The sequence below is a fragment of the Centruroides vittatus genome, unplaced genomic scaffold (genome assembly GCF_030686945.1).
Source record: "Centruroides vittatus isolate TY-2023 unplaced genomic scaffold, ASM3068694v2 contig_926, whole genome shotgun sequence".
NCBI lineage: Eukaryota > Metazoa > Arthropoda > Arachnida > Scorpiones > Buthidae > Centruroides > Centruroides vittatus.
Genome location: NW_027122612.1, coordinates 299,804 through 313,859, shown reverse-complemented (window position 1 = coordinate 313,859; position 14,056 = coordinate 299,804). Strand labels below are relative to the sequence as shown.

At 25.6% G+C, this 14,056-nt stretch overlaps 1 protein-coding gene across 1 annotated transcript in view; it reads right to left on the bottom strand.

Annotated features, from left to right (window-relative positions):
- Nucleotides 1-14,056, bottom strand: part of LOC136984636 (metalloprotease TIKI1-like) — a 52,778-nt gene that overhangs the window by 23,114 nt on the left and 15,608 nt on the right. Inside the window, exon 3 of the mRNA XM_067281703.1 lies at nucleotides 7,551-8,111. Within this exon, the coding sequence (XP_067137804.1) occupies nucleotides 7,551-8,111 (561 nt within the window). The remainder of the gene's footprint in view (nucleotides 1-7,550; nucleotides 8,112-14,056) is intronic.

Below are 14,056 nucleotides of genomic sequence, written 5' to 3'. Positions count from 1 at the left end.
TACGAACCATGAGATTTAAAAATAATTTGTTAATAAATATAGATAAAAAGTAAACAATTTCTTTAATTAGTAAAACAATTCTTTATATATTTTTTGAATTATTTGTATAAAAAAGGGGGTTCATTAAGTATACATCAGATGAAATTAATTATCTTTTAGTTGGAAAAAATGACAAAAGATATACTTCTCTTAAATTAAGACTTCAATAGATTTATTTACAAGAGAAATCTTCAGTGACTTTCTGTTATAGTTTTTTTCTTCCTTCTTTTGAAGTTTTTTCCTTTTTTCCTTCTTACATAAATGCGGGTATTTGCATATTATGAAAAGTCGTTAATAACTTGTAGAATTAATTAAGTGAATCAGTATTTTATTAATTAAATATACCTTAACAATAAGTTTTAGATTAAATTCTTTCTTTATTATATTTATTTTTGTTGTTCGAATAATTTCTTTTTTGAGAAACTCTTTTTCTTATTCATTAAAGTTTGAAAATTGAATTCAAGTAGTTGTTCCTATTTTGATCTCTAATGTTAATTTTTACGTTTTTGTTTTAAAATTTTGATTTTTTTTACGTTAAATAACGTTACAACTCTTCATTTGTAACATTTTAACTCGAATTTTCCCATTTTTAAAACATTTAATTTGTAAAATAATGGAAAATTTAAGTTAAATTCTCGATAATTTCTGTTAAAATCGTCAAAAAATTCAGACAAAAATATTTAAAAATCTTTAAAAAATTGATTTTATAATAATTTAGAAAGTCTGCGTTATATAGAATTTACATTACTTTAATAGTAATGTAATTTATTTAATAATTTATTTACTTTTTTTCCTTTTCCTTTCTCATTTAAAAAAAAATTCTTCTTATTAATTTTATTCTAAATAAAATTTATTTTTAAAAATTCGAATTTTATCGAAGTGCTAAAAATATTTTAAAGCATCCATTAAATAATCAATATTCGAAAGCGTATACAGTATATTCACACGTTAAATTTATTCAAATACAGGTTATTCTTTTATGGGAAAAATATTTCCTTCTATTTACAATACACATTATAAATAGATACAACACTCCTCATATTTAAATATGTTACCGTGCTGATGTTTCTGCTTTTTGAATATATCGAAATCTATTGAAAATTTCGATATATTACTACAAAAAATAAATATGCGAAATTTTTTAAAATACAAATTCCATAAATCTTTAAAAAAATCATCAAAAAGTCAAGAAATAATAGAGAAATGTATATAAAAAATTACTACAAAACAGGCAAAAATCCATCTTGCAATATCTCAAACATTCATCTTACTCTATAAAATCCACACTTGAAATGAAAGACGACGTGAAAGTCGCAGCAACACTAAAAATAAGAATCATTTGTAAAAAGACAGAAGCAAAAAACCTTCTTTGATCACTTTAGTAGACATTCGGAAACAGGATTGATAAATGATACTCAGAATTATCCAGAGAAGGTATCCTAATCAAGAGAGATTTTTCCAAGAAAATTGCTTCACTCTATACAATCCCACCTAAGGGACTATATATACACACATATATATATATATATATATTTAAGGCCAAGATTATCTAATGTTTTAAAAGACTATTTTTAAATCGATATTTTATATACAAAAAACAATTTTCTGTGTTTAGAAAATAGTTTGGAACTATATATAAGATTAGTTAAACCGAATTTTGTCGATTTCCTTTTAATTCTATTTATTTTTTTTTATAAACAAAATAAAAAGATTTATACAAAAATTCGGGTATTATGGTATTTTTATCACGTAGTGTTTACTTTCTAGGAGAAAATTTCCTGTTTTTTTTTTATTTCTCTTAGGATAAAAGAAAAAATACCCGTTAAAGGAAATGAAATTCATTCTAGCTCTTAATAAGCAAATTTGAAATTTAATGAGATAAGATTTAATTGTTTAAAAAATTCCTTAAGAGAATTTATTAAAATTGAAATTATTATATTACTTTTTTTATCAATTCGAATTTAATACCGAAAATAACTTGAAAATGATCTCATTGAGAATTTTTATAAAAACAAATTACAGCATTTGATTCAAATTTCGCTGAGATTTTATTTGAGTCAAATTTTTATGTTTAGTAATGATTTTCGGATTGGAGTAGTTTCAAATTTTGCTGAGGTTTCATTTATCAAAAATCATCAACTCCATCTTCTTTTCAAAAATTTAATCTGATTTCACTAGGCAAAATTTTCAAGCGATTTTGAAAATAATTTCAACACATCAGTTTGATTGAAGACACTTTCAATCTTTCTAATTTTCGGTTGTTTTTTTTTCTTTTTGTCATTCAAAATGTCAAAAACCATAAATTTATTTTCTTTTGTTTTTTTAAATATAGATTTTATAAAATTATCTAAGGCTTTTCTCCCTTAACTTTTAAACAATTTTACTTTTTTCAAATAAATTAATTATCGATTTTAATATATAATCAATATTCCTCTACTCAAAACTGCTTCAATCGAATATCCAAATTCTCTCGAATGTCTGAAGTGATATATTTAATATTCAATGGATCAATTTTGGTTTTGCAGATACCAACCGAGTATAAAACTAATCGATCATAACTTTCTCTTTGCTTCTACTTATCATTTTTAACTTAGAAAAGATAATAAAACTATGATGCTTGTATAGAAAAATCTATATATATATATATACATATTTCTAAAGCTTTGTTGAATACGTGTTCTAGATTGTTAAATATTATAACCATAAACTTTATCATCTGATTGTAAATATTTATTCTTTAAAGAAATTTGGAGAAAAATCACAATCTTAAAAATAATGTAATTTCCCTTAAGTACAGTCGAAGATGGAATATAAATGAAAATAAAGAGGTCAATGTTAACGCAACATTTGGTTATTTAAAGAACAAGCCGAGTCGATAGAGCACAATGGTGAAAGGACAAGAATGGGAATGTTTTCAGTATTTGATATATGTGACAGTCAGTATGTCAGACGCATTCTGGAAACTTTCCAAACATATCCTATTCTCCATAGGCAGTCACAAACATATACAAAGAACAGCAGCTATGCAGATACTTCACCAGTTATGAAAATATGCCCGGTTTTAATCGATAGAAACCTTTCTTTTGAAAGTTTAATAACTTGAATTTTTACATTCTTTTCGGATCTTTTTTATGGTTAAAATAATCTTTACTATAGATTGCCCGTCATATACATCTTTTTGAAATATTAAGAATATAAAATGTGAACTTTCTATGTGTTCTGTATTCCCCCCCTTTTTTTAATTCTCTCTGAAATAAAACAAGTGACTGGTTCATTTATGGGAAATATTTAAGATTGAACTCTGCTTCTCTGAATTTAGAATTTTAAACTAGTATATAAATAAAATATATTGATTAAATAACGAAATAAAACTTCCTCCCTTTAAGAACATGTCTTATCTTTAAGTTCTTAAAATAAATCAGTTATTATATTAATTTTTAAATGAATTAAAACCTTGTTACTTAAAAATTTTTAAATTTATAAGTTGAAATATTTTGTAAATACATTTAGCAAGATAATTAATTAATATTTATTCACCTATTTTTTCATATTTATTACTAATAAAGAATTTTATTCTATTAACCTAATTTCAAAATATTATTCACTCGAAACACTAAGTTTTATATCCTGATAAATAAAATATTTTATTTATATTATTACTACTTCCCACTTTTAGTAAATAATAAATAAAAATTCCGTAATTATTCACCAACGTTGTATATGTACTGTATATGTATATGTATACAACGTTGACGAATAATGACGAATAATTATGGTATTAAATATATATAAAACCAAACGAATAAAGTTTTATTCAAGCTTTCACTTCCTCTCAACACAATTTTCTCTTATTTATATCTCCTTCTTTAAATCCTATTTAACGAAGCGGCCAAGAATTTCTGATCATATTTAAAACAAAACTGGGATAAATGTTTCACTTTAACATAAGTACACTCTTAACAGGAGAACAATTTGCATTTGATTGTTGTAAAAAGATAAAATTTATCCACATTTTCTCATTCAGGACACACGCCTTGAACTGTTAGTAATTTTTTTAAATACATCTCCACATTTTATATTCATATATGCAGCTTGGATAGATGATGCCGCTGGAATTTCTTTTTTATTTATTTATTTTCATTTTTACCAAAAACATCTTACCGAGGTCAGTGATAAGTAAAAAAAAGAAAATGATCAGCCTTATTTTTAATGATTTTAGAGTGAATAGTTCTTATCTGTATAACTATAAGCATCATACTAAAAAGAAAACCTATCATTGAAATGAGTTAGCACATCAATCAACATCTTTCCACCATTTTGTCTCTTAAGATAGTAAAAGCTATAATTTACCACAATTATTTTCGAGTGTGTCATTCTCTAAATATTAAACTTCTTAATAACTCATTGGTTTAGAACTAGAAGAGGAATTATTTTAATATTTATAACATTGTAAAATTATTAAAATTCATCGAGTGATGGAGGGAGGAGAAATTCTGAAATTGGATCTCAAAAAATTGACGAATGTATATTACATTAATTCCAGTTTTTTTTAGAGATCGTACAGACAAGAATTGGGTGATGGAGAAAATCCATCTTTCGAAAATTGAAAAACTAAAAATAATAAGGAGAAAAAAATGGGATGAAAAATGAACTTTCAACTATAGTGCGAGCCAAATAACATTGCGTGGTTATAGAAAATACTTTTATTTTTTGGTGTAATAAAAAATTGATAATGTAGAAAAAGTAAGCAAAAATCTATGTGCGTAACATAAAATAATTCAGGGTTTAAATTAATTTAAATAGCAAATAAGAGAAGAGGATGATGCAATTTCTCTCGTAGATTTATTGCACGGTAAAATAATGTCGATCTCAATTATTCATTTCACCATGTTTTAAATAAATTATCATCAGGCAAATACGTCATAGTCATAACAACTTTATAAAAAAATTAACTTTTTACCATTGAAAATTTCCATTTTTTTGTTTTTTTTTAATTGAGATAAATATAACTTACACAAACAATTTAATGAAGTAAATTACTTAAATATTGAGTACTGTCATAAATGTAGATCTATTTAGAGAGGTTATGAATTGTTTTTTAAAAAATATATTTTCGGTAAAGTCAGAAAATGCGTGACGAAAAAAGTTATTGAAATTCTGATATTCCAGTCGTAGCTTTCGCTTAAAGAAGAAGATTGAACTTTAGTTTATAAGAAAACAAAAATTTTACAATTCCATATCAAGGATAAGCTTCAGTTGAAATAAGAAATTGACTCATCTGGGGACTTTTCCGAAAGGAAATTTCTAAAGATTCAAATCTTCAGTTTCGAAACTGAAATTTTCTTCAAGAAAATCAAAATGCGTTGAATATATTTCAAAACTTTCCATTTACTTTTTATAATATTCTATTATGAAGTAATAATAAATAAATCCATTAAAATCTCGTAGGAAAGTTGAATCAACATGCGATCAATAATGATGAAACTACTTCTGAAAAGTATTTTTTTTTTTTTTCTTTTGTAAAACTCTAAGATTACTTAACATTAGAAAAACTAGTATATATCAGTAAGTTTAATAACTTCTTATTATTTTTAAATAAATTAATAATTTTAAATATATTACTAATTTTTATTTATTTTGTTTTCTGTCTTCTTTTGTTAGAAATTAGTAATTAGTTCTTATGAGTTTTTCAAATTAGATTCAGAAATTATCCTTTGAGCTAGAATTTTAAAGGGTAGTATTTAAAAACACATATTTTCGTAACTTAATTTATTAATTTTTACAATATTCGTATATATATATATATATATATATATATATATATATATATATATATACTATAGTAAACTAAAGAGAAACTGAACGGGTATAAATATGTTATATATATTATATTGTTTTGTTAATTTTTTTAATTATTTCCAGATATGTAGTTAAATTCCCAAACCCCATTGTGCACGACCTTGCATAAATACAATTTGTTCTTATAAAATATAGTCTTAAATTTCTTGCTTAATACTGTAGTGAGTAACTTTCACCTAAAGTTTACCTTTACATTATTTACTCGATTTTATTTGTAAGAAAAAGAACTTTTACTCAATACTTTACGTCAAGGGAAAGGAGCGAGATCCGAAACTGAATACTAAACAAGTCTATTTTCTTTTTTTCAATCTTGAGAGAGAAATATTTTCTAGAAGTGATGCAGAGAGTCATTTTGGTGCTTCTGGTAAAGAAAAAAACTTTCCTGAATTCCCTCGTCAACGTTTATTGCAATGGAATGTGGTATCTGTTTATTTTTTCTCGTATCTAGTGTTTCACGAATTTCCCATAAAACTAGAGATTTGTTAAATTACTTTCGGCAAAGTTTATCTTTGCAATATTATTCATCCGATTTTATTATGCGTCGATCCGAAACAAAATATTGTTGATTATGTTGATTATTAAGATAATATCAGCAGGATCTGTAATCTTCTGATAAAACGTGACGTGAAATTGAATCGATTAATCGATCGTTAATTCTCTTAATGTGTTTAAGAGATATTTATATGTTATAATTGATTAGGTGTTGTATTTATCAAGTAATTTTTTATAAATTAATATAAAAAATAACTTTTTTTCGAAATGCTTAAAGAAACTCATCTGATAAAAAAGGAAACTTGTCCCAGTTTTCAATAGAATAATGTATCATGTTTTAAAGTAATAATTCATTTCAGTATTCTCTTGGCTAAGGATCTATTCCATTTTGTAAAATTCACCCCAAAAAACGCTTTTAAAAAATGTTTAAACTCTTTACAAAACTTCTAAAAATATTTTTGAATTATTTAGAATATCGAAGAAGAAATTAAACTGGGCATTAAAAATTGAAAGAATAAAAGCAAAATGTTAATTTCAACTTTAACACTACAAGAACTTATAAACATTTTATTTACACTTAAAAATAATCTAATACTATAAATATTATTTTATTTATTTTATAGTAAGGTTTTGCCACTTTGATCCTTCGGGGAAAAGATAAAAAAAGAGTGAAACAATTTCAAAAATGGAGAAACCAATTTAAGCATCTAAAGTAGAGACAGACTAACTTAATTTCTGTATATTTTATGATGTATCTATACACTTTTTAATATTAAATAACATTTCTTCTTTAAATGCATAATTAATATAAATGAAGAGAAATCCTTCCAAACTATCTACAGTAATTTTTATAGAGAGAAATGATAAATTTAAACCTTGTTTATCGTTATCTCTTAATTATCTGTAAACTAGTAATAATGCTATCCAGTTAATTCTTTAATTAAGAGAACTAATCAGAAAATAATTTATTTAATAGAATAAATTAAACTGATTTCGCTGTAGACATGTCCATGCATTCAATATCTCTATAAAATTTATTAGATAAAATATTTTCAGTCATAATTTAATTTATTGTGAAATCGTCAAACGTTTTCTTTATAAACGGTTCACATTTTATTTTACAATTAAAATTAAATTTTATAAAGATGACATCTGCATACCTGAGAGATATTAAGTCCATTTAGAGGTATACACTGTTCTTCTACTTTCTCCACTGCACCCGTCTTTTTCTTCATTCTTTCGGCTTGCTGAGCCAAGTATAAGTCTAAAACAGGGATTCCCCTAGATTTGACGTCATTCTCTGTCAAAGAGTTAACCATAAGCATTACCCAAACTGGCCTCTTTCGCTCCCAGTTTCCAGTTATGGCATTAAACAAATAGTCGCCATAACGTCCTCTACCTCTTTGATCTGCACTCATCCAAGAAGGCATCTTGCCCTTTATGTAATCCAAATGTCTCTTTAGCCTCCAGTAAATGTCATCTGGTATAATGTCTGCTAGATTCTTACCCTGAGGCAACATCTGGCAATTAGCCAATGCTGAAATTGTGTATGGATCCATCAAGTCCAATTCGAAATAAACATTGTCTGACGATTCGAAGGCTTGCTTGGCATTGTCCGGAATGTAATCCCACACTCTTGTGTAGGGTACATGAATGGTCCCGAAAAAGTAGGAGGGGGGTTCTCTCTTGATTGTCCATAGAAAAGACGAGTGCTGATCATTCTGCGAAATTGAAAAATTGTTATGTGTAAATTTCTTCTAATCATTCAAAAATATGTCATTTAATAATAAGTTACAATATGGTGTTACAATAAGAACTTATTTTAGGCAATAATACGACTAGAATAAGCTAAAACAGATCAATTAAATAATAATCTGATAATCGAATTGCTATAAAATTTATATATATAGACATGAAAACATATTGCAATATGGTTCCGAACTCCCTTATAATCCGAAAAACTACCATTCTCTAACTAAAATGCATATTTGTATCTCACGTGTAAAGTAAACATAAATAACGTGTGAGCATTGATTCTCATCTTTTTCTGTGACCCTGTTTGACTTAACAATTCTAATCTCTGTTTGCTGCTGTAAAGTATCTTTCAACGATAAACAATGGCCTTAAAGCGTATCATCATATCCTTACTATTATCTTCTATACTGCTACTATACTATTACCTTCTATGCTGTTAATCCGAAATTTTCATTAATCCGAACTACCACTGGTCGGATTAGAGCGACCACACTGTATAATTCAAAATATATATATATATAAATACTCTAATATAATATAATAAAGGTTAAGTAAATAAAGGACAACACCAACTTTACAATACAATGTCAGAATCCAAATGACCTATTTTTTTTTTTTTTTTCATCGATTTGTTTCAGCTTTAATAATTTTGAAAACAAGTTTTGAAATCTTATTTTTACGAAAAAATATCAAAAATATTTTGTTTAACTTCGATCGTTTAAAATAAAACAATATTATAATAGCAAAATCTGCTTGACAGAATGAATGGTTCTAGTCGCATGGTTTAAGAATTTCTGGTTTGCCTGATTTGTCTAAATTTGATAAACGACGTTCTCGAGCATAAATTTTTCTCCATTTTATAGGATACACTGGGATTTTCTTGTAAGAATTTTTTTAAAGTGTATTGAAAATGAATAGATAATGTTAAATTCTAATACGATTTAAAAAGTTTAACTATACTCTTCCTTAAAAACGACAGTATATAAGCGAACTATAGTACAGGATATATTTTATTTAGGTAAAGAAAAGTCCAATCCCAAGTCTCCTATTTGATAAATCTACTCAATAGCAATTAAAATTTTATTACTGTTACTTTGAACCGATGTTTTAAGAAAGAACTCTTCAAATACTTAGAACCTTTTATTTATTTCCAAATAAAGAATGATATTTTATTATATATCAAGCATTAAATAGTGTGAAATTAATAATAGAATTAATAATTAGAAAAAAAAGACAAAGATTTAATGATTTTAAGGTTTTTCTATCTACTTCTTACATTTTAACTCAAATATCATTCTTTATGTTAGACTTTATGATTTTTGAAATAATGGAATTCACATGTCGAATCTTTAACTAATGCCCAAAATCTTCACGAAAGAACATATCCTTCGTTGAAGTAATCCCAAAAGAGTTATGAAGAGTTCGGTTACATGAGATTACGATAGAACCCAGAAAACATCAAAAATCCCTCAGGAGTTCTTCAGGACTTGCTTTGATAATTTGAAATTAAAAAAAAAAAAAAAAAAACAAAAAAAACAATTGCTCGGTTTTCTTTAAGGATCACGAAGAGCACCGGGGGCTATATTAATATATTCATTCATTATACAGCATCACAAGACTTTAAAGAATAATAGAATCTCATTTAAAATCATTAATTCCGAAAAAAATGAAGCTCCGAAGTTATAATTTAAAAAAACTTAGAAAAAAATCTATTATACTTAACATCTGAATATCAGTAGTAAAAAGAACGAAAAATAGCAATTAATAAATTAAACCTTATGCAAATCCCGATCAGTGGCCGAATGGATAAAAACCACTAAACATTGATCGTGGGTTTACGCCTCGCCGATGGGCTGGCCACGTGGAGTTTTTCGGGTTTTCTTCACGTTTGTAACAGCTAAATAGGCGCCAGTTTCCCATAAAAGAGCTCCCAAAAGACATACCCTCACCCAGATTGCCCACGTGTCATCTTGCCGTAAACAAATAAACCAAACTTTATGCGGATAGACTTTAAATTCGAACAATTCTTTAATTAAAATTGTTAGAGTTTAAAATACAGTAATATGCAAACCTGCAGGAAAATTTGCAGTTATAGTTATAGTTACTTTCAAGATTAAGATGTATTATTCCTTCATACGATAAACTATCAAAAAAAAGCAACAAATTTATATGCAACCAATTCGACAACCGAATAAAAAAAAATGTAAATTTTGATCATTTCGCTTAAATAGTTTCACTATTGAAATATAATCGGTTAGAGCAAATTTCAATTTTCTGGTCAAGAAACTTTAATATCAACTAGTGGTATGAAAAAATGTAGATTTTAGATACATGAACTCTACTTGTTTGATTGATATACTTTTATTATATAATAGAAAACAGCTGCTTTTTATTTAGTTAATTTTTTGAAAGAATAAAGTTTCATCTAAAAAAATAATATTAAATTGTTTACGTTAGACTTTATGATTTTTTGAAATAATCGAATTCACATGTCGAATCCTTAACTAATGCTTAAAATTCTAACCAAAGAGCCTAATGTAATCCCATATCAAATAAACTTGAATTATGACAATATTTTACTTTAAAGCAATTAAAATATTATATTTAAATTAAAGGATAAAGTTTAAAATTGGTTAAATTTGTTGCAATTAATATTACTTAAATAATAATTACATTAATACTAATATTGATGACTACTCTAATGATTTATACATCAGTAAATTATTTAAATAAAAATTAGTTTTATAATTTAAATTGGTATATAACGTGACATTTTCCACCTTTATAACTCGTAATATTTATTTATTTCAAAACAAATATCCAAATTATAAATAAAACGCATATATAATATATTCTGTGGATTAATAATTAAATTATCATTATAATAAGTTTAATATTTTATTATTAAACTTTAGTTAATAAGTGATAAGTCCACGTGAAAACTTGCAACTTTTAACTATATAATACAGTATATATGAAAACTTTTCCACATAAATAAATAGTAAGATGTTAAATATGTATTATTTAATTGATACGCATGCTTTATATTAGTAATATATTCCTAAATAGTTAATAATATCACGAGTTTCAGTATAATAAATCATTTCTATATTGCAAAAGTTGTAATAATGGCACTTCTTTGTGAGACTCTACTCTGATATCTTATTTAAAAAATGTTTGTAGAAAATATACCAAATTAGAGTATTTTGTAATTCTGAATGAGGTTGTTAAATATATAAAAATTTGTTGTTATAAAGGAATAGGGGAAGAAAGAAGAAATCCTTGCTTTTGCAGTAACAAGAGATTCATGGTTGAATGTAACAGCCCTTAAAGGTCGGTTGCGATACTTGTGCATTATTCAGCGATACTTGGTCTCAAAAATGACCAGAATGACTTTTTATCCCTGTGACATCTTTCAAAATTTATCGTCTAAATTGAATAAAAGATAAAATGTATTGTAAGACATTTTGAAAGATTGAAAAGTTTTTCCTTCATTAATATTGTAACATCAAAACACGAATCTGTTCGAACAATTCAATTATCTCTAGGAAATAATTCAAATTGCAATTCTTTCAGTAGAATGCCATTAAATGATTACGCTCGAAAAGAGAATTTTTTGGCAGCAATTCAATTCTTTATTTTTGAATTACATTTGTCAGTTGCATTTTTTTCTTTCTCTTAAATTTAATATTTTTAAAAATCTTTAATTTATCTTAATAAAATGCGTAGTGCTTTCTAAATTTTAAATATTCTCCAAAACAAAATCAAAATAGAGAAATGTAGTATTAAAATCACCTCTTCAATAACTCTTACAAAGTTGAAACGAAGAATTGATAACACGATACAATCCGCACAGCAGCATTTGTAATTAGCATTAAGTATATAATGTGTAACTTAAAACTTCCCTCTCTGCATGACTAGAAATATAGATATTCAAAGCATTTGCACTAATTACCAACTTGGCGATTAGTGACCCCTAATAAAATAACATAAACATTCAAGAAAATTATAATTACAAATATTTGTATTTAATAATTTAACTCGTTATTAAAGTCAATAAACAGATAAAAAAAAGGAAGCCAAGTGAAAGACTTAAAAAAACTCGAGGGAAAACTTAACAAAGTCGAGGAAAATATCTACAATACTAGAGGCAATTCCAAGAGCACTAAAAGGAAAACTAACAACAATGTAGAGTGAAACTAATAATACTACAGGAAATAAAGTGAATGCTGTAATGCCAAATAAGAAAACCAATATTATTAAAAGAAGCAAACTAATAACAATAAAAAGCAGAATAAAAAAAATTCAATAATATTCAATCGCAGATATGGAACAACTATGGTATAAAATAATTCAGTAAATCTTCAAACAAAATAAAATAAAACACAAAATGTTAAACCGTGAAACAGAAACCTTATACATAAACAATATGAAACAAAATTAAAGTGAGAAACGAAATATTTATAATCAAGAAGTGTTCAACTATCCTTAAAGTACAAAACAAATTATAAAGAAGCGAAGACGATGGTCTTTCCCTCACAAGACAAAGCCAATAAGTCTCCATAACATGAACCAAACAATCCCAAAGATAGAGCAATATAATAAAGACAATTTATCAAAGATGCAGTATAAAAAATAGTAAGCAAAATAACGATATGGAGTCGAGTAAATCATAAAGATGATGAAAAAAAATTGTGTTTTCGATGATAAAATATAATAATAATTTAATTTAACTTCTTCAACAGTTTTATTTTTATTAGAAATTTTTGTAAGATTTTTAATTCAGTATACAATTCGAAAGTATAGCAGATGTCTACAATTTATTTATTTAATACTAGCGTGATATTTATCTATTAAGGGACCCATTAAGAGTGAATTATGAGAAAAATCAGTACAAGAATAACAAATTGATATATCAAGAGAGACATAAAAGAGCAATATAAAAGTAGTCATAACTATTAACGACATTACAAGTGCTTAATTATAATTGTATGTAGAAGTAAAGAAACCCTTATTATAGCTAGAAAAAAAGCTTATTATTTTCTAATTTTACTCTATAAACGCTGAAAAAAATAGAAGAAATAAAAAATAAAGACCATAAACATTTATCAACTGTCCTGAACTACTTCGCAATGTCGTATTTTAAAGGCTACTTTTAATTTGTTTAATTGTTGTAAATTACTTGAAATAGATCAACTTTAGACCTTACTATTCACCGTCACAATACAAATTTCTAAAGGCAACTTATAAATCTAACCTTCTTCTATACAGAGCTGACAGTTTGACAGCTACTCCCTCGACAAACCAACTCCATTAGTGTCCTTCTATCGAGGGAGTAACTAGTTTAATTTGGTTCAAAGATCACTTGTATAAAGGTTAAGTAGGAAATGTTCAATAAGAAAAAATTGTTATTAAAATATATATATATATACTGTGGTGTACAATTAAAATATATCTGTGGAAAAAAAAAATTTAAATAATAACTTTTATCTCTTTTAACTAAAGTTAGAGGTTTTTGATAAACGTATCAGAGGTTAAAAGTTTGAAAGCACTTTGCAATTACCTCACTTTATCTAATTAATTCCCACGAGAATGAGTTTAGTGCTTATAGACAAAAACTAAAATATTATTATCTTAGTTTAAATCTTCAAATTAATAAAAAAAAAGTTTAATAGCAGATTGAAAAATGGGCTAGAGTAAAGATTTTATGTCGAACAAATCCAAACGTTATTTTCTTTTTACATGTTTTTAAACTTTAATACTTAATCTGGACTATTTAAAAATTTAAAAAAAACGCTATAAAGTTAGTCAAATTTAAATATTTTACTAATTTTATAGTCTTTTTTTTGTGAAAATGAATTGAAAAAGTAAAATCGGAAGTAGAGAAGTATAAAGAAAAAGTTTCCAAGTG